This window comes from Octopus sinensis, linkage group LG3, assembly GCF_006345805.1.
Source record: "Octopus sinensis linkage group LG3, ASM634580v1, whole genome shotgun sequence".
NCBI lineage: Eukaryota > Metazoa > Mollusca > Cephalopoda > Octopoda > Octopodidae > Octopus > Octopus sinensis.
Genome location: NC_042999.1, coordinates 139758646 through 139779794, shown reverse-complemented (window position 1 = coordinate 139779794; position 21149 = coordinate 139758646). Strand labels below are relative to the sequence as shown.

Below are 21149 nucleotides of genomic sequence, written 5' to 3'. Positions count from 1 at the left end.
AACAAAAAGCAAATGAAACAGTTGATCTTTCTACTCAAATCTTTAAGCCCATTAAATGGTTTGTTGCTAGGGGTTCCCCCCTCACCCCGGTTTTAATTAGGCAACCACGTACAGGCGTTTTTCATTTTCAGTAATTTAGATGTTGAGTAGAATACATAAACGATGAGTATTAGTACTGCTATATTACGACGCTATATAGAGACCGAATTGGATTTCTCTCGAAACTGATAAATTATTTTGCCGTCTCTTTAAACCATGTTTATTATTTGTTTGTTTACATCCGTATTGATACGCATGAGTTATTATCCCCAACATCGTTTTAGAACGTACAGTTGGAATGTTATATTTTCGATGTGTGTGTGTGTGTATACACATCTTGAATATACACTAGGATTATTAGCTAGCTTTTAACTTATTGACCCAAGGCAGGATTTGAACTTGGAGCAAGGAGGTAGCAAACACTGTGAAGATGGAATGTGGCGTGCATATATCTTTCCCATGAGTTGTAGGCAACTAGGACTGAAAATTGTAATTGACATTTGACATGCTCAAGTATTTTTCGATGTCTAGCAAATTTATTTTTAGAAAAGGGTTATAAGAAAATTTTGACATTCGTGTCGCATTCTCAAGGGCATTCACGCTAGAAACTTTCTATGTCTGTTTGGAATTTAGTTGCAATGTTGATGTTTCCGGATTTGTAGCACCCTCTCTCCACTTTACCCAACAACAGCTGCATTTTTAAAATCCTATTTCCCGAATTCTGTCTCTAATTTCAGAACTTGAACTAGTAAGGCATTTCTTGGTACCCTAATACTTAGTGGATATGCATACGGCAGTCTCATAGTTCCTAAAACATTGGGATACAAGAACAGGAAACTGTTTACATTCACGACTAGTTGATCAAATCCACGAACCAATGAGGGTGCTTTAATTCAGTCACTTTGTTAGAAAATGCAAGCCAATTCTCCCTCAGATTGTACTACTATCATCGTCTTAAAAGAGGACATATTTGAAAAATCAACGGGAGATGCCTTAAAATGATAAATCTTAACCTAAACAATTACTGATAAATCATAACGTAAACAATTACTGGTAAATTTACATTCCAAAATAATACAAATGGTAGGTTCCGTGAGGTTCTTGTTAGTGTTAAAGAACTTAATGATATCGATGGCAATAACCGGTTGATAACATTCATTGTTTAAAGCAGAATCGTTAAAGCGTTGAAAGAAATGCCTTGCAGTATTTCTCCTGCTCTTTATGTTGTAAGTTCAAATTTCACTGAGGTCAAATTTGCCTTTCATCTTTCTGGGATCGATAGTATCAACTAAACCCCTCCTCGAAATTGCTAACCTTCTGTCTAAATAAAAAGTCATTTACTCATTTACTTGTTTCAGTCATTTGACTGCGGCCATGCTGGAGCACCGCCTTTAGTCGAGCAACTTGACCCCGGGACTTATTCTTTTTGTAAGCCCAGTACTTATTCTATCGGTCTCTTATGCCGAACCGCTAAGTAACGGGGACGTAAACACACCAGCATCGGTTGTCAAGCAATGCTAGGGGAACAAACACAGACGCACAAACACACACACACACATACATATATACGACAGGCTTCTTTCAGTTTCCGTCTACCAAATCTACTCACAAGGCATTGGTCGGCCCGGGGCTATAGTAGAAGACACTTGCCCAAGATGCCACGCAGTGGGACTGAACCCGGAACCATGTGGTTGGTTAGCAAGCTACTTACCACACAGCCACTCCTGAATTAAACAAAAATATGTAATTGAAGTGGGCAAGGTATAGAGTTAAAATAGTCATTAAGGATATGAAGACAGGTCCATCAGAAATAGTTGTTGAGATGCTAAAAATATCTCAAATAGGACTTGCATAGTCAACCTAATAACACAAAGAGTTGTTGTACACAATGATTAACATGACAGCATAATTGTCAAATACTACACGGGCAAAGGAAATACTTTTAGAAAGAACCAATTATAGGCGTTTCAGACTCTATGGACCAAGATATGAAAGAAGATTGGTGTCTTCATGGGAGATGAGATTATGAGAAATGGTTTTCATTTGTACTCTGAGTGCATAATAGAGTAAAACGGTTCAAGGAGTCATTGCTTTTACTGGCAACAAAGAGATTCTCTTCAAAAAAAAGTCAACTGCATGAGAACATTGAAGGGAGAGAAATGAAAAAGAGAAAATCTGGATATAAGAAGAATCAGATGTAATGTACAAGAGAGACAACTGGTTTGGTACAGACATGTATGGGTAAGTTGGTTAGATGTACCAAGCAACCCAAGGGGAGAAAGCTGATGATAAAATGACACAAGTGGAGAGGACTAGTTAACCTATGTATGCATGAAAAAGCAGATGTAAAAATAAAACTGTTTGATATTATGTCTAAATATAACATACAGCTATCATGTACTCCTGCATGAACACTCAGAGCACAACTAATTATCTACATTTCTGTAGTAGTCATGACTCCTATGTACTCTACTCTTTATTACTCACCCAACCCTGCTGCCATAAATTGATACAGAGGCAAAGAGATGTTCTAGAACAATAAAACTACAGTATTGAGCTTTTGGACCTGGTTTTTAAAGTTACAGTAAGGGGTATTGCAAAACTGATTTAGAAGAGGATTAGGCTAGTTGAGGTGTAGTTCAACTTTGTCAGGAGGAGGTACTTCTGCTTCCATTACTTCACTAGCACTATCTCTCCAATTTCACCCAGTACAGTAAGCAAACAAACAAGACATCATAGGGTTGAGTGAACCCTTGTTATTGCCTTAAACCTCTCTAGTATTAGTTCACCAAAAAATACACTCTGTAGATTGCTGTTGCGTGTAGTGAGAGGTACTGTACACCATGTCACTTTGTGTTGTAATAAGTGACAGGAGAATAGATGATGTTAAAACATTACCCCAACATGTAGGCTTCTATATATACACATACATATATCTGAGGTGCAGTCCGTCTAGATGGATCAGGAAATAGCATTTTGCTCGTATTTTACAAGAAAAATTACAGATAGACAGACATGTCATGGTGTGGAAGATGCAGTAATTGTAAGCTTAGCAGAACATATACATGCATAGCCATGTCTGTGAGGTTAGGAAGTTCACTTCACATATGTAACTTTATGTCCAGTTCCACTGAGTGCCTTTTTGCCTCAATCTATTATGTATAGTAAATGTTGAAGTATACGTGTGTGTGTGTGTTTAACTCTTCAGCATTTAAACCAGCCATATCCAACCCAAATATTCTACCTGTTTTATGTTCAAACCAGCTAGATCTGGTTTCTCACACCTACTGTACAATATCAATCGAAATACAGGGTGTGAGAGGTATTTGAGGACAGTTTTGGTATACAATAAAACAACTATATTTCAGCATAACTAAATGTGTATTTGAATAAACATTTGTGCAATTAATCTTGGTAATGATTTTTTATGCAAATTATTCTGTGAAGCCACCTTCAACTTCAATGCGGAATCGAAGCTGCTGGTATGCTGATATTATATGGTTCTAATTCATTTCGGACATGACCTGGACAGTGGCAGCCTTCAGTGAAGCTCTGGTATTATGAGGATGATAATTAGTCTCCCTTTCAACAGTGCTCCACATGTAGTCCTTAGGGTTCAAATTTGGCAAGTTTGGAGGCCACATATTGGGTGTTACATAATCATAAAAATTGTCTAACAACCATTCATGAGTGACTAGTACTTTGTGAGAAGGTGCTGAGTCTTGTTAAAACATGTATATCCTTCCATTGCATACTTCATCAATCCAGGGCTTGATAAGTTTCCAGTACCTCAATGTATCCAGCAGCTTTAATTCTAAGACCCTGTGGAAAAAATGTGGGGAGGCATCACATGATTTTCGTGTGCATCACTCTGGGTATTTCAGAAGGATCTGCACATAACCACCTGGTCAAAGTTGGGTTGTTTTTTTTCTTTTTCCATTAGAAAATTCATGAGGGTTTTTCAAGTAACCGTTTTGAACGGATGAGACAGTTTTCTGGTGTCTTCGCAGACAAATTGGTATTTCTTTGTATTGAGTGTCACAATGTACCATAGTTCTTATAGTCCACTCTGACACTCAGAGTTTTTAAGCAATGGACCTCATTGATCTTTTGGGATTTTCATAGATAATGTTTTGAACATGTATAATTTCCAGTGTCCTTTTAGTGTCTGAGCGTTGTGAATGTTTTTTTTCTTTTTGATACAGGTGAAACATCATTATCACATGCCTTCAATTTCAACCTAACTTTGTGTACAAATGATCTTGCAACATTTGTGAGAAAATTACTGATTTCTAAATCATTGTGGATTGCATATATAGCAACTATGACTGTGTGTCTTTTCATTCCTTGAGTTAGCATATTTTGAAAGGGTTATCTGGGGGGGGGGGGGTGATACATTAAATAATTTGAAGGTGTAATGAGCTAAAAGTGAAATGTCCTCAAACAACCCTCACACACTGTATATGCAATCATATCTTCAAAATCTCAAAGCTATGAAATAATTCATGATTGATTCAAAGAAATGTAAATGAATAAGCAATTACATTTGACAATAATTTGAACACTAAAGGGTTAAATTAGTGTATTATGATGTTTGAAGGCTTTCAGAAATTATAACAGCATTGTAATTAGATGTAGTTTAGGGTTTCTGGAATGTAGTTTTAACTATATAATACTAATACTTAATTCCTGACATAATACCAATAGTAGGTATGTCTCTGAGGCATAACATGGATATTGAATCTTAATCTTGGAATCCATCTTTGAAATTAACTCACAAAACTCAGTCACAAACAGAACATAGCAATAAACATTTACATGTATACTCATTAGCTAAGTGCACTAAATATTTTTCTTGTATAATATATATATTATATAATATAGATTATATACTGAACTACCTGTCTTAGATATAAATTGGTCCACATGGCTGATTAAGGCCATACACAATATGATCATACACCCACAACCAAGTGGTATTATTATGGTTTAGTCTTGTGTTTAAATAGCACTTTGAGTGGCTTTGCTATAGTTCCAGGCCTTGTGAATGAATTTGAATGAAAAATTACAGGAAACCCATGCACATAAATGTTTATGACAGTTTATATTATTGCCTGACACTGTGCATTTGAAAACCTGAAAAAGAGCCCTTCCTTGAAATAAGTTACAGTTTAGCAAAAAGAAAAAACATCTGGCTATGATATCCTGCCTCGAATAACACCATGTCTAACTCATGCTAGCATGGAAAACAGACCTTAAAATGAACAATACACACATATGATAAACGGGGAACAATACACACATGATATACAGGGAAAGGTCCAAAGAAGTAAAAGAAATCACCAACAGTATGTGTGTAGTTACATTCACACACAAGCACACTTGCATATGATAATTGCTAGCTGCTTTCTCTTCATGAGAACATGCAAACCCCTCTACCAGCCTACTGTATTTGTCAAAAGGAAAAATTACCTACCTATCTTATTGTTGCTAGTGGACATACATTGTTAATGAGCTTCAAACCTATAGCTTCTAATAATGAGATATACCACCCTAGGTCTCGCTAGCATCCTACCCTGCTACATGTAGAGATTGCTGCTTAATTATGTTGGTCATTTGAATATATCTATGACCCAACACCATCAAATTGGTTACTGACCACCCTCAGCATAACTATTGTCACTAAAATACCCTATCCTACAGAATAGTGACTAATTGTCTACACCCTATCACATTCAGTATCCATGGTAGAGAGCTGGTGTCTCTGAATTTGTTACCCTGCAGAATGCGTACAAATTTACACCAACATCTTGTCTGCTTCATCAAGTGGACCTAACAATAAAATAACTGTTACCTGTATGAGAGCAAAACTAACCACATGGTTTAATCTGACCAATAGAATTCTATACACTTAGAAACCATTGTCTTTTAAATTCTTTCCACTCTTCAAACCGATGAAATGGAATGTCTTTGCCTATGAAACTTAAATGCAGAACTGAATGAAACAGTTATTAAGTAACTATGTCATTTTTTTGTCCAACTTTTCCATACTTGCATAGGTCAGACAAATTATTGCAGTTGATTTTCTGTGACTGGATGCTCTTCCAGTCACCAACTTCCTGTTTTACAAGCAAGGTAATATTTTCCCATGCCTAGACATGTTTTCACTAATCTGTAAAAACGAATAGCACCATTATATGATGGTGTTTTGCGATATCAAGACAGACATGAAAACGCACATATTGACAGCCTTCCATCAGTTTCTCTGCCAGATCCACTTATAAAGGCACAGGATGACACTTGCCCAAAGCACCATGCAGTGGGACTGAACCCCTAAATCACTTGGTTGGGAAGCAAACTTCTTAATACAAGTTTATGTGTGATGTGTGTACTCTACCTTGCACTCTCTCCTCATCTTAAAACACTCATCTATCCATTGTGACTTCGCAGTTTTGGTTGCTCACCGTCATCTGATGACAATGACCATGCACTCTAGACAGCGATGTGGCTATGTTAACAAGAAGTTCAATTCACTAGCTTCTGCTACGGCCACAGTGTGATAAAATTTAGTGAACGGAAACAGGACATAAATGGTACCAATTTTTCTTTAAGCAATGCCAACTTAAAGACAGACAACAGAGATACTGCACAACACACTTCTGCAGTTTCCAACTACCATATTCACAGGGTATTAGTTAAAACTTAAACAGATGCGTGGTTAAGTGGTTGACTATGTATGCATAGAAACGACATGCTCTATTTACAAATAAATCTGGTAAATTCATACTACAACACCCACCTCATTTTGAAGATGTTTTTCTGAGTCTTTCATGTTTTGAAAGAATCTGACCATCAAAAACTGTTGGAAACTTTGTCATCTAGGGATTGCATCATTCCATCCTGAACTTGAAATCCCTTTGAGTTCAGCTTTTGTACCTGCTTTTCATATTTCTCATATCGGTAAAACATTAATCCATGGTGTTAGATTGGCAGAATCAGAACATGAGACAAAGATCGCCTTGCAGTCTGCTTGCACGCACACACCCACTAACTCAGGATGGAGCACGAAAAAGTAGCCCGGATTTTGTAGCGTAGTGTAAATACAAAAATAAAATAAAACATGTGAAAAATATCCAGCTTTTCGTTTGCAAGTGCCGTTGTGTTATTTCGACTGAAAAATTAGCCTGGGTTCCGTAGCATAGTGTGAATACAGAAATAAATTTACCCAAGCAAAAAAAGCATTCGGCCTTTCGTTTGCATGTGTCATTGTGTTATTTCGACCGCGTGTAACTGCTGATCAAAGATGGCGTACTAGTCGACTGTTTGCTACGTTATCCCCACCACATTAGTTGATTGTATGGTTGCGTTGAGTTGACATCTCTGGTTTTTTTCTGCAAAATGACGTACTCAATAGCAGAAAGGATGGAGATTGTGAAAACGTATGTGAGAACGGGTTCTGTTAAGCAAACGCGTGAAATTTTTGAAGTTAAGTTTCCGGGTAAAGGCTTACCGGCAAAAAGAACGATACAAATGTTGGTTAAGAAGTGGCGCGCTACGGGGTCAGTGCACAACGCCCCCAAACCAAGAGACCCTACAGTTCGAACGCCGGAAGTTATTCAGGAGGTTCGCCGAAGGATTACTCGAAGTCCAAACAAGTCAACACGTAAATTGGCGCAGGAGTCTCACATAAGCAGGAGGACATGCCAGCGGGTGTTGAAAAGTCTAAAGTTGGATCCAACTCATTTCACATGTGTACAGCAATTAAAAGTGGATGACAAGAACAAGCGAGTAAAATCAATTCTCTATATACACTACGCTACTGAATCCAGGCTACTTTTTCGTGCGCCCACACTCATTAACCTTTTTATATTTCTTTCTATTTCTATCTAAACTGTTCTTTAAGAGAAAAATTAGGAATAGGCTGGAACATTTTTAGGTTGTTATTAACATAGATGAAAGTAAAATGACTCCAAATTAGAATCGAAATCGAGTGGCCAGGCTCTCTTCCCCTCCTCCTTGAACTTTCAATGTTTTCTCAATAGTAGTTTGTTGCTTTGCAACATCTCGGCAAATTCTCGCGAGAATCTTTAACGTTATTATGGAAGTCTTCTCTGTGGATGACACGGTGGCGGTTGTCTGTGTTTCGTAGTTTTTAATATTTCATTTGCTTTTTTTTTATATATTTAGAACTAGTTTTTTTTTTTTTATGTATATTATTGGATTTGTGAATTTATCTGGAAGAATTCATGTCAGATACTCAAAGGAAACGTAACGTTGTTTATTTAATTGTGATTTACAAAATGGCCGACTGTCTGTTTCATAGAGACACTCTGAAAATCGACGATTTCACCTAATGCGGGGCTTGTATTTTTATATTGTCAACATATCTATTATATGGTCAGATCTAATGTAACTAAAACTTAACAGTTTTCTGTGCTTATATTGAAGATATGATCCTCTTAAAAGACTGATTGTTAAAAAAAATTCGTTATTCGATCACGTCTGACGTGTCTGTAAACAAACATTAAGGCCCTGCGGAGAAAATAAATAGTTAAAGAATTTGCGTTCGTTTTCTTGTATTTATTTTTATTAGTATTCCATACTTAAGAATCGAAGAATGCTTAGTGTAAAAATACTATTGTAAATAGTTTTTACCGCACTTCGTATGAAATCGATTGCTGTATTAATAAAATTAAATGGAAAGGTAACGAATGCTATTTCTAAGTATAGTATGATAAAAAGATTGAGTTGTTCAGTGTAAAGTGGCTTACTGAAGAAATTTGTTGTTGGAAATTTTGGAAGTCAATTATGGTTCAGTCGTATGTCCGGAAAACAGACAATGGGAAGTGGTCATCTAGCCAGATGGTTTCTGCCGTATCAGCAGTACTGTCTGGAAGTCTCAGTATTAGAAAAGCTGCTAAGAAGTTCGCAATCCCTAAAGCCACACTCGCTCGTCATTATAAAAAACCTTGTTATTCCTTCTTAGTAAGTAATTCACACATACACATATATAATATATATATAATATTGTATCAAACTTGTTTATTACATTCATTACATCTTTAAAGGCTACTTAATTCTAAATTAACTTAAATCTGTTTAATTTTCTTCATTTGCAATGTATGGACTTTTTTGTTATTTTCTATGATATATTTCAAAAATAATTCGATGGCATGTATTACGTATCTGATGATAGCTTACTTTAAAAAGGTCGTCTTGAGTTTGTCAAAAAGAAAACAGTGAAGGGAAAGGTAGATGTTATCCACATGCTTTGTTATACATCAGAAATCGTTATTCGAACTTTTTTACTACTAAAGCATTTTTTTCAAGAATTATGTTTCTTAAAAAAAAATTTCAATGTTTATACTTTTCCAGCAATGTGGATTAGAATGCACAAATACTTATGTACACAATAACATTGAATTAAATATTAAACTGCCCATGGATTTATTCCAAAATAAGAAGGGTTCCACTTTCTATTATCGACTGTTAGAACAGTATATGCACACATACATATTTCGTACGTATTTATATATTATTGTTGTGTGTGTGTGTACATCTAGTCATGTCTTCTGGCACATAATGACTTAGCAAGACGTTCAAACGTTAACTGAAACAATTCTAAATATATATAGAGCTTAAAACTTATGCTTACAAAGAAAAGATTGACAGTGAAATCTGACTTTGAAGTTACACTTGTGATCAGGTTCATCAACTCTTGGAATCAATACCTGATGAAATAAAAACAGACAACCTGTCTTTCACCATTGATCAATCCGACCAAACATGACTTGGGGCTAAACAAGGAGCTCTGTGCAGTTAGTTGCTTGGCTTAACTAATTAAATAGCAGATGTTCTTTCAAATCACACCCTACCATTTTAAGAATGTATGGAGGACATGGGACACCCAGTCATGACTTAGGGCTAAACAAACGCATATAATCAGATTCAATGGATTCTATTAAGGACTGGAGCAATTTTTTTTTATTAACTCAACTCTTCCAGTTCCCAACCATTACCTGATTTAAATTCAGGTATTTTTTTCATTCCAATGATCTTTGAAAACATGTCATATTGTTAACTAGGAATATAAACATCCACACTCACAACAGGCATCCCTACTGTTTCCATTTTCCAATTTCTCTCACAAGTCATTAGTTGACCTGCAGCTGTAGTACAAGACATTTGCCCAAGTTGCCACTTAAATAGATCCTGAGAACATATTATGAAGTTAACTCTGTTCATATGGCCATGTGTCTATTTATACAGTTATGCCTTGATATACAAGTTAATATTTTCCCAGAGATAGCTTGTAAAACTAAAACACATAAAGCAGAACAATAATTTTCCAGAAAAAAATATTTTATCTGTAAAATTTATAATACTGATAGATAAATGGCAATAAAACAACAGTAGAATGTAAAGAATATTTTATGTAAAGTCAAAAGAATATCAAGATCATTTATAATAAAAAATATTATTATTATAATCATTTTCTGAATCAATTTCACTTGCACTAGACTCATGCCACCATCACTTGTAGACACGATTGCCAATTCAACAAGCACTCTTAGACAGACATGTAGATTTCTTTTTAAATAACAAGTCTAGAATTGTTTGCGTAGAAGCTTTTTTTCGCTTTATATAAATTTCTCAGTAATACACCGGAACATTTGTGGTAGTAGAAATTTTTGCACTTAATTTAGATCTTGAGCTTGAAAAATAAAACTTGTAAAGTGATGTTAATTGCATCCATACAGCTGCATGTAATGAACTAAATCTACCAACAATATTATGGATCTCTGAGTCCCCGCTGTTGGACTTCAAAAACTTTTTTTAAATTTTCTTTGTTGTTTGTACTCTGTAACTTGGACCTATATATATATATATATATATAATATATATATATATATATATATATATATATACTTCATTATCTGAAAGTATCTATCTTCTGCTTTCTCTTGTTATGCATGTATACATACTTCATATTTCATTTCCAAACTAATATAGTTGATACATCCAATTTGTTTATTCACATAATTGCCTGTGTGTGTGTATGTATAAGCAGGTACGTGGACACTACATATCCAGATACTAGGTTCTCATGCCCACCTTCTCTCTTATTAATACAACCTTTCAGCTTGACTTTCTTTTACTTGTTTGTCATTTGACTGCTGTCATGCTGGAGCACCACCTTTAGTCGAGCAAATTGACTCCAGGACTTATTCTTTGTAAGCCTAGTACTTATTGTATTGGTTTCTTTTTACCGAACCGCTAAGTTACGGGGACGTAAACACACCAGCATCGGTTGTCAAGTGATGGTGGAGGAACAAACGTGTACACAAATACATACATACATATATAAATATATATATATATATATATATATATATATATATATAATCGCATATTTCTTACTGCATTTTACTGTGGTATGGAAATATCTAGCAAACAACACATTTTCATCCAGCATTTATTGTTCACATTACCACCCTTACATATATTTCAGCTCTTTAATGCCCTACTTCAGTTCATTGGCACTTCTGCTTTTCATGCAAGTAGAACATTATTCAACAAACCCCATCAGAACTTTTCCACATTCACTGTTCTATGGCTACCACACACATTAACATATACTCCATGCAATCTACTTTTATTGTAAATACAGAAAGTATAATTTTAGCATGTAAGTTATATGCCTTTTATTTTTGAAATTTCTATTAAGAATTTACTTTAAGAGTGCATAATGACATCTCTCACCCAAACAACCCAGCTACAAAGAAATGCTTACCAACCACATGGTTTGGGTTCAGTCCCACTGCGTGGCACCTTGGGCAAGTGTCTGCTATATATATATATATACGACGGGCTGCTTTCAGTTTCCATCTACCAAATCCGCTCACAAGGCTTTGGTCAGCCCAAGGCTATAGCAGACACTTGCCCAAGGTGCCACGCAGTGGGACTGAACCCAAACCATGTGGTTGGTAAGCATTTCTTTGTAGCTGGGTTGTTTGGGTGAGAGATGTCATTATGCACTCTTAAAGTAAATTCTTAATAGAAATTTCAAAAATAAAAGGCATATAACTTACATGCTAAAATTATACTTTCTGTATTTACAATAAAAGTAGATTGCATGGAGTATATGTTAATGTGTGTGGTAGCCATAGAACAGTGAATGTGGAAAAGTTCTGATGGGGTTTGTTGAATAATGTTCTACCTGCATGAAAAGCAGAAGTGCCAATGAACTGAAGTAGGGCATTAAAGAGCTGAAATATATGTAAGGGTGGTAATGTGAACAATAAATGCTGGATGAAAATGTGTTGTTTGCTAGATATTTCCATACCACAGTAAAATGCAGTAAGAAATATGCGATTTCAAATAGCACCATGTCAACAGATCTTAAAAGAATAGGGCAATAAGTGGTTGTATATAGAATCCAATGCTAATATCAACAAAAGGGCGTTATAATAATAATAATCCTTATTTAATTTTATTACTGTATTACTTTCACTATTTGCTTGTCTTAACTAATTAATTACCAACAGCACTGTTTTATATCTGAGTGTGCTGTACACCAGGAATTAACTGCTAGTGGCACCAGTTCAGTTTTGACCTGTTAAGTGGCAGCCACAAATGACCTCCAGGGAAACTGATAATCAAATAACTTCATAGTTCCATAGATTTTTTTTAATTTTAAGGCAACATTGGACATTGATTTTCTGTGATGAAATTTTAACATGAAGCTTCAGATAATGGAAGTAGTCAACTCACAGACACATACACAAAGTTTAGTTTGCAAGTAATATAGCACGAATACTCTACATCTAGTAGTGGGTAGGTGTATGTCTCAATTGACTACTTATTATTTCCATGATGCTTCATTCTAAAATTTCTTTATATATTCTGATAAATTTTTGAAACCTAACATATTACCTTATGTTCTAATATCAAATCTTATTTTCTTTCACTCCAGCATTTTGTTGGTGGCAATGGACCTACACGAGACCACCCTGATCCTCTACCAGTCAGACCAATGAATGTTCTCCATTCCTCAGGTGGATACATAGATGTAAGTTTGTTTTTATTTAACTTCATTTGAACATTGTATGTGTGTATGCACACCCATGCAAAGTATAGTGTACAAGTAATACTAAGAGTACAAGCAAATATTCAGCTTGTAGGGAGTAAGTGTTTGATGAGTTGACTGCTTTCATTACCTGCAGTTTCATGCTAACATTTCTTCTATATCATCTGGTAAATTCTTCAAGGTACAAAACTTAAAGTTATGGGGGAAAATAAACACTAATAAATATATGGTAGTAACATTGTACATAATGTTTAATAACTTACATCTTATTTCCCAACTTAAAATATCATCCACACATCAAGAGAAGTGTAGATATATTCAGTTTACTTGACCTCTAATCCCCTCAACAGCTTTGAAATCTACTATAACAACTCCATTGAAGCTGACATTGGTTTCTTTATATCTCCTAGTCAATTTCAGGGTGTCTTAACTTTCATGCTATGCACAGGTGATTTCTCCAAAACTTCTTTTAATTTTCCTATTGTACTATTTTACTCCTCCTATGTTTTGCAAGCATTCAAAATTGGAATTGCCGTGTTTTTTACTTAGCTAGAACTTTAACCTCTATTTTTCCATGCTCAGTTGGGTCAGACATAATTTGTTGAGCTAGATTTTCTGTGGCTGGATGCCCTTCCAGTCACCAACCATCACCTTTTATTTTTCAAAGTAGGTAGCATTTCCCCATAATCTGACATGTCTTGGAAGATATGAAATGAAGGACTGCATGGTTGTAAGACTCACAACTATCACAATGCCAAGGCTGGAAGACTAAACACATAGACACATAAATACACACAATGAGTTTCTTTTTAGTTTCCATCTACAAAAATCCACTCATTGCTTTGATTGGCTAATAGTAAAAGACACTTGTAACACAGCATGAGGGAAGCAGACTTTTTATGCCTTTGCCTCAATCAATCTAAAAAAAAAAAGAATCCTGTTCTTTTTGAACACTACATATGTAATGTTCATTTAATCAAAATTAATATATTATTCTTAAAGATATTTAATATTTAAAAAGAATGCTATTTAAAGTAAACTGAAGAGTAACTTGTATAGGGGACTACACCATGACATTTGTCATTGAAAGCATGCTTCTGTACATCCCTTCCCAAAGAAAGGCATTTCCTCTAACCAAGCCAACAGTTGCCCCATTGCTCTCACTTACAACATCTATGTAATAGAGACATTCATCACCTTTAGTGTCATGTCATTCACCTGTTGAGTCTCGCTTTAAAGAAGTTTAGCAAAATCAGTATCATTGCTCTAGGCATCAGTAAAGCCTTTGACCATGTCTGGCATGCAACACTGTTGAAACTTCCCATCTATTGGATCAGTAATTTCATATTCGATTGCACCAATACAGCAAGGTTCCACATATTCTTCTTTATATCAATGCCACACCATCCAGCCATGCCCATTCTTATGCCCAGATGACATGACCATTTATTCCTTCCTAACCTTTCATAACAATACATCATCTACATGCATCCTAGACACCATATACCAAATCTGCATTGGCTCCACTTTGAGGGCATCCTCTAGTGATACCATGCCAACCTTTTTTATTTTAACAACAGAAAACTCAAGCACTATGCATATCAAGAAAACACCATTGAACTCCTGCTAATCACTCAGCTACAGCTCCTCACTATGTGTCACTGTCATCTTCTGGAAAGAGTATATCTCTGGCATAGCTAAGACCACATCCCAAAAATGAGTCCTGCTCTTTAGGGCTAGAAAATATTTCATTCCTTAAAAGCTGCCAATATTCTACAAGCTCAAGTTAGGCTCACAATGGAGTACTATGCCCCCATTTGGGACAAAGCAGCAACTATGCACACTGACGCCCTGGGCCACAGCCAGGAAAGAGCTATTCAACACTTATAAGTACATTACAGCCTCTGGCACATAAGTAGACTGTCTTTCTATTGCTATTGTAATGGTCTCTGCTTCTGAGAGCCAGCTGCTCTCATACCTCCACTACTTAGGTGCTCCTGACCCACTTGTTTCCATCCTTGTCACTAACCATAAATCCGAATCCTTCCTTTGAACATTGGCTCTCTGGCATCTCCTCTTTGCTCACATCTTTCTTGTAAATATTGATTTGCAACAGTTTAAACAGAACATTAACAATCAATTTCACCAATCTCAAAAGGCCTGTGAGAGACTTAGGCTCTGCCCCATTCTCCAGACTCAGCAAGTTAGAAAAAAATTACTTTCAATTTTTGCTAGGTTTTTTTTTTTTTTTTTTTTTTTTTTTTTTTTTTTTTTTTTCTGTATAAGATAATAGCAAACTAATACACTTTTACTCCTTGTGTGCCCAGAATACTTAAGTGTTTTAAAAATTGGAGATAAGTTTGTTGAAAAGATATTTGTTGTATTTTGGGATTTAATTTTCATAAAACAAACTATGAAACCTTTGTATATCTGAGATATTACAGTGCAAAATTAATTAAAACATTACTACTGTATTCTGCAAAATTAATAATAATCCTTTTCCATTAACCTCTTTTGGGCTGTAACCTCATTTCATATAAAAATTTCTAATATTAGCATGGATAACAGTCACTTAAAAGAAACCTTGCAAAAATATATGATTTTGATTGAAGTTTAATCCCAAATTAGACTGATTGAGCAGACCTATAATCAATCAATGGCATTGCCTCATAGCCATCTTAAGGTGGTGAATATGGTTTGAAGGAAATAGGACTGCTTTTTCTAGCAAGTTATCAATCTCTTAGATCTTATTTCATCTGTTTGTATTTTATTGGAACTATTTTCAATGTAGGTGCTATTATTTCTAATAAAATGCTTGTAGCCATTTTACATGTTGATTGAGAGGATTTTTAACACAATCCCCTGATCTGTAGTCATATGAGAAAGCTATGGTGTGTATAAAATGTCTTGCAGAAAGGGGAAAAGAATGTGATTATTGATATATCTGGCTATTTACTAGCTATCAGCTGAGTCTTGGGCATTTTATTTCATATTGAGCCATTTCATCTAACTTCTTCCATATGCCTGCATTTTTCAGTTGTAATCAATAGATGAAGGAGCCATATCTTAGAGCCTTGTGTCAAGCTATTTATGAGCTTGCTGTTAAATTTTGTCTTTTGGGATATATAGAATTAGCATGTAGAACTGTTGGCAACAAGATTCTAGCTTGTGTAAAAGTAAATGCTATCTTAAGCGATTGAAGAGCTTGTTGAATCAACCACTCTGTTAGATGTGAAATATTTTGTTTTTTTAAGTTCTGTATAAAGGATATACTTATCTAGGAAATTTGGATGAAAATTAACTTCAAACTTTATTGTCCAGAGAATTGCGCTGAGGATTACCTCCCTTCAATTAGTTAACTATTGACTATACTCACATTTTTGCATAGGAGTGAAATGATTTTTATCTGGTTTATTATTGAGTAAAAATTAATTTCATTCATGAAATTTATTTGGACTAGTTGGAACATAAGTTTCCATATTTGCTTTGTAACTGAATCATGTTTTAACCCTTCAGCGTATGGATAACTTCTATCAAATGCAATGCTTATTTGTTTACATTGTTTTAAATTAATCATGCTTTATGTCATATTGTCTACATTTTGCTGGTGTGAATGCTTATTTTTAGAATGACATTGTATGGTTGGTGTGAGAGGTCAGATCTATCAAATTTGAACATAAAACAATATTTTGGCCAGATATGGCCAGGTTAAATGGTGTAACTTCTTAAATGCATATTTTTCACACAATATGTACATCTCAGAAGTCAAACTTTTTTACTTTGATCTGAGGTTATTTTGTTTTGTTAATTTGACAAATAAAAGTTTGTACAAAATTATACAGGGCTGACCAAAAGTCACCTGACAGTAACTCAAAACCATTTAATTCCACAAACTGAAGTCCGTCTCGAGCAACACATTTTTCTATTCGAGTCAATACAGAATTACAGATAGTATTTATGAAATTTTGATTTGCTATTGGGTGACTTTTGGCCAACCCTGTATATACATACAATAAGATCTAAAGATCTGGCTAATTTCCTTGATTCTAATCACCCCCTGAGCAGGACACCTATCCACTGCAGGATTGCTCACTTTTGCCAGCTGAGCGAACTGGAGCAACATAAAATTAGGTGTTTTGCTCATTAACACAGCACACTGCCTAGTCCAGGGTTATATAACCATGGTTGCAACACACTAACCACTAAACCACATTTACTCTCACACACACATACCCTGACTCTTCCTAGCATGAAGTTTGAGCTACATAATTTATAGAAGCTCTCTCGGTGCTAGAATGAGTTTTCTGATTGCTCTTTTAATAGTTGCTCCAGGATAAAAGAATTCAGTGTTGCAAATTTAGTTGAGGGTCATTCTATTACTTTTGCTGGGCTGTTCCAATGGGCCAACATATTGATAGCTTGCTGTGCGAAAAATATCAAACATCATGTGGAATACTATTATACTTATTATATTGGTGATTTCTGAAGTGTGATAACCATTTAACATACAAAACTGGTGTCCAGCTGCACCATTGTTCACCTTAATTTCTGTAGCAGACATTCTTTATTGATCATGACTTGACCTGGTGATGTGTATCTAGTAAACACATTTGATTCCATTCTGCCACAGTTTTTTTCATTGACTTTTGTAAATTGAGGTGGCCCCTTTTTTATATTTAAGGTAACTAATCTTGGTGACTCTCATTGTGGCATTGTATTACTTGCTGAAAGTGGAGGGTATGCATGTAGTTATGTGTTCTGTGTGTATATATGAAGGAATTTCATCTTCAAGATGCTATTAAGGAATTTTCTTATCGAATACTCAAATACTCTCTTCTCATGTATGGCTATGATGCATCAATTTTTAGAATTTTTTACAAATATGTGCAGGATAATCATGTGGTTAAGAAGTTTACTTTGCTGCTCCATGGTTCTGAGTTTGATCAGACTATGTAGCATCTTGGGCAAGTGTCTTTTACAAAAGCCATTGGGTTCACCAATGCCTCTTGTGATTTGGTGCACAACCTGTGGAGGCTCATTGTTTGTCTGTCTATACATATATACCAGTATAAAATACTCTCACATTAGACTTTTTTGTTGAAAAAATAAATTTAATGTTTCATCATACACATACATGCAGTATCCTATCCAACTGTATTATACAGTTGCATTAGATTGTGCAGCAGTTTTTTTGTGTTTTGTTACATCTAGGAATAAACATGTGCATCTTATACTCTGGCATATGATATTCATTTACATACCTACAGTTACTCTTTTTCCACCTCCCTAATATCCATTTCTGATCTTTCTGTCATCATTGTCCTCTTTCCAAATTCAGATATCTTGATTTTTCTGTTTTCAATACCTAAAGGTTTTGGTCTTTACACTGAAATAAATGATCTCCTTTGCATTGCTTAGCAATTGTGTGGCTCTAAATGGCAATGTTCATGTGGTTGGAAAAGGTATTTGGTGTTCTATTTTCCTTGTCAGAACTTTCAGTTTTACATGAAGATGAATATCCAGTTTGACAGTGAATCATCATCTCCATCATCATCATTTAATGTCCGTTTTCCATGATAGCATGGGTTGGACAGTTTGACTGAAAACTGGTAAGCCAGGGCACTGCACCAGGTTCTGATCTGAATTGGCAAAATTTCTACAGCTAGATGCCATTGTTTTGTTTTTTGTCTGAGATTCCTAGGGCTTGGCACCATTATAATATAATAGGAAGATCATTATACAACATACATTTAAGTATAATGGAAGTCTTTCCAGAGATGTAATTCCACATAGAAATTCTTGAGATTAAGTTTGTGAACACATTTTATTTTAGAGCATGGAAGACATTGATTCGGAATCGCATAAACTGTTAACTTCATTTAATCATTTATTAGTTTCAACAGTCTTCATTTGATGTCCAGTTGCAACACTGAATTACAATGGAATTGTGTCAGTGACCAGGTTGCAGATGAGATGCAAATTTTGATACCAAATAGCAAGTGATAAAGTATGTATGTAGTTAAGAAGCTTGCTTCCCAACCATTCAGTCTTGGGTTCTGTCCCAGTGCTCTACACCATGGGCAAGTGTCTTCTACTTTCGCCTTGGGTCGATCAAAGCCTCTTGTGTGTTTGGTAGATGGAAACTGAAAGAAGCGCATCGTGTGTGTACCCTTGTCTAGACCTCACATGATGGTTGTAAATAAGCATCATGTGAGGTTGTCACCTATGACAAAATATTTCCTTGCTTGGAAACATGAAGAAGGGCATTTGGCCACAAAATCTACCTCAACAAATTCCATCTGACTCCTGGTAACACGGCAAAGCAGACGTTAAATTATACACTCATTGTTATATTATCACTGAATTGTTTGGGATTGTGTAATGTTTTTGTGTATCATGGGGTACAAAAATATATTTTAATGTTACTAGATATAACATATTTGATCTCTATGCAATTAAACACATTTTACAGTTGACTGAGCCAAGATGAATTATGTATGGTACCTTTAGTTGTCAACGTGGAAGTGACATTTTATTGAGTAATGTCTCGACACTTATTATTGGCTAGTGTAGGTTTGAAGGACATAAGGTACACAATTGCAACTGTATCTGGGAATATGGACGTTGTAGATCTTTTATTTCATAAGGGATACGAAAATAACTTCATTATCTCAGCACATCAATTGTTTTATTTAATGTGATAAAGATAAGGGACTTTTTTTTCTACTCAATATTTATAATGACGGGTTGTCAACGACAAATTCGGTAGCAATTTTAGTTGTGATTATTTATATCAGTTTTCATTTCATCACCGCCTCTCTCACCTGTGCATTCTACGTGAAGTTCTGTTAGTGTATGTGCCCAAACCTCACACGTCACGTGACAGACTAGTTGCCTCATTTTGAACTAATACTGGAGCGGAGATCATATCACGTGGCTATTGCCGCCATGTCTCTTTGTTCACGACGGTGTCCCGCCACTACTAATTACTTACTACCTTTAGTAACACTAACGCCCTTACTTCCAATACCTGCTATGTTCTAACTGCTGGGATTGGACAACTTTCACTCAGTTCAGTATGAACGTACTTTACCGAATTAATATAGTAATGCCGTAATGGATTGAATGTGTATGTGCCCGAAACACACACTGCATCTGTTAATCTATGAAATTGTAAAATTTAATAAACAAATTAACAATTCTGTTTTCTGACTAAATTAAACGGTCAGTATCAAAGCTGTCAACTTGTGAATTTCTTAATCTCCTTTAAAAACCTTTTGTCAAACGGGAAGTTTTTAATTCTCCTCCGCCGTATACGTCAACTAATGGGAAGGCCAAAGAAATATGCCACCGACGAGGAACGTCGTGCTGCAAAAGCATTGAGAGAGAGGGCCCGGAGAGAGAGAGAAACTGCAGAAAAAAGGAGCAGACGTTTAGAAAAAATGAGATCGTCTGCACTAAGGAGAAGACAGAAACGTGCTAGTACTGGCAATGTTGCTAAGGTAAAGTATTTCTTAACGTGTATGAATGAGAGATAGGTGGAGGGGTGCGAAAGTAGTGGGTAAACCCACAGTCGTTTCCTTGGTTACTAACGTCGAAACGGCGGAACATCCATAGTTTATACGCGACAAGAACATGTTCAAAAAAGATTTTTTTTTTCAGTTACTGCTGTTTTTAGGCATTAACCTAAAGCGTTGTAGCCGTACTGTCCAATCAATATATCGTTCAATAGACGTTTTAATAAAATAAAAGGAAATACTTTTCATATAAATTATATTACGATATGTTGACTGGAGTGTCGCGGTTAGAGTGCCTTTGTTCAATTTCCTATTTTAGCGTTTATTGAAAATCAAGAAAAATTTTACGAAGTGTGTTCTTGTTAGTTTAAACAAACTATATACATTTCGTCATTTCCGTTTCGGCTTTACACGTTTACTTTTGAATAATTTTAACGAGTTAGTAAAATAGGAAACAACTATTGTCTGAAGTAGGTTAGAGAATATACAAAGATTTGTGGGGA

At 35.4% G+C, this 21149-nt stretch overlaps 1 protein-coding gene across 2 annotated transcripts in view; it reads left to right on the top strand.

Annotated features, from left to right (window-relative positions):
- Positions 1–21149, top strand: part of LOC115209932 — a 61268-nt gene that overhangs the window by 22052 nt on the left and 18067 nt on the right. For both annotated transcript variants that reach the window (XM_029778539.2, XM_036501413.1), the window contains exon 2: positions 13016–13111. In XM_029778539.2, the coding sequence (XP_029634399.1) occupies positions 13016–13111 (96 nt within the window). The remainder of the gene's footprint in view (positions 1–13015; positions 13112–21149) is intronic.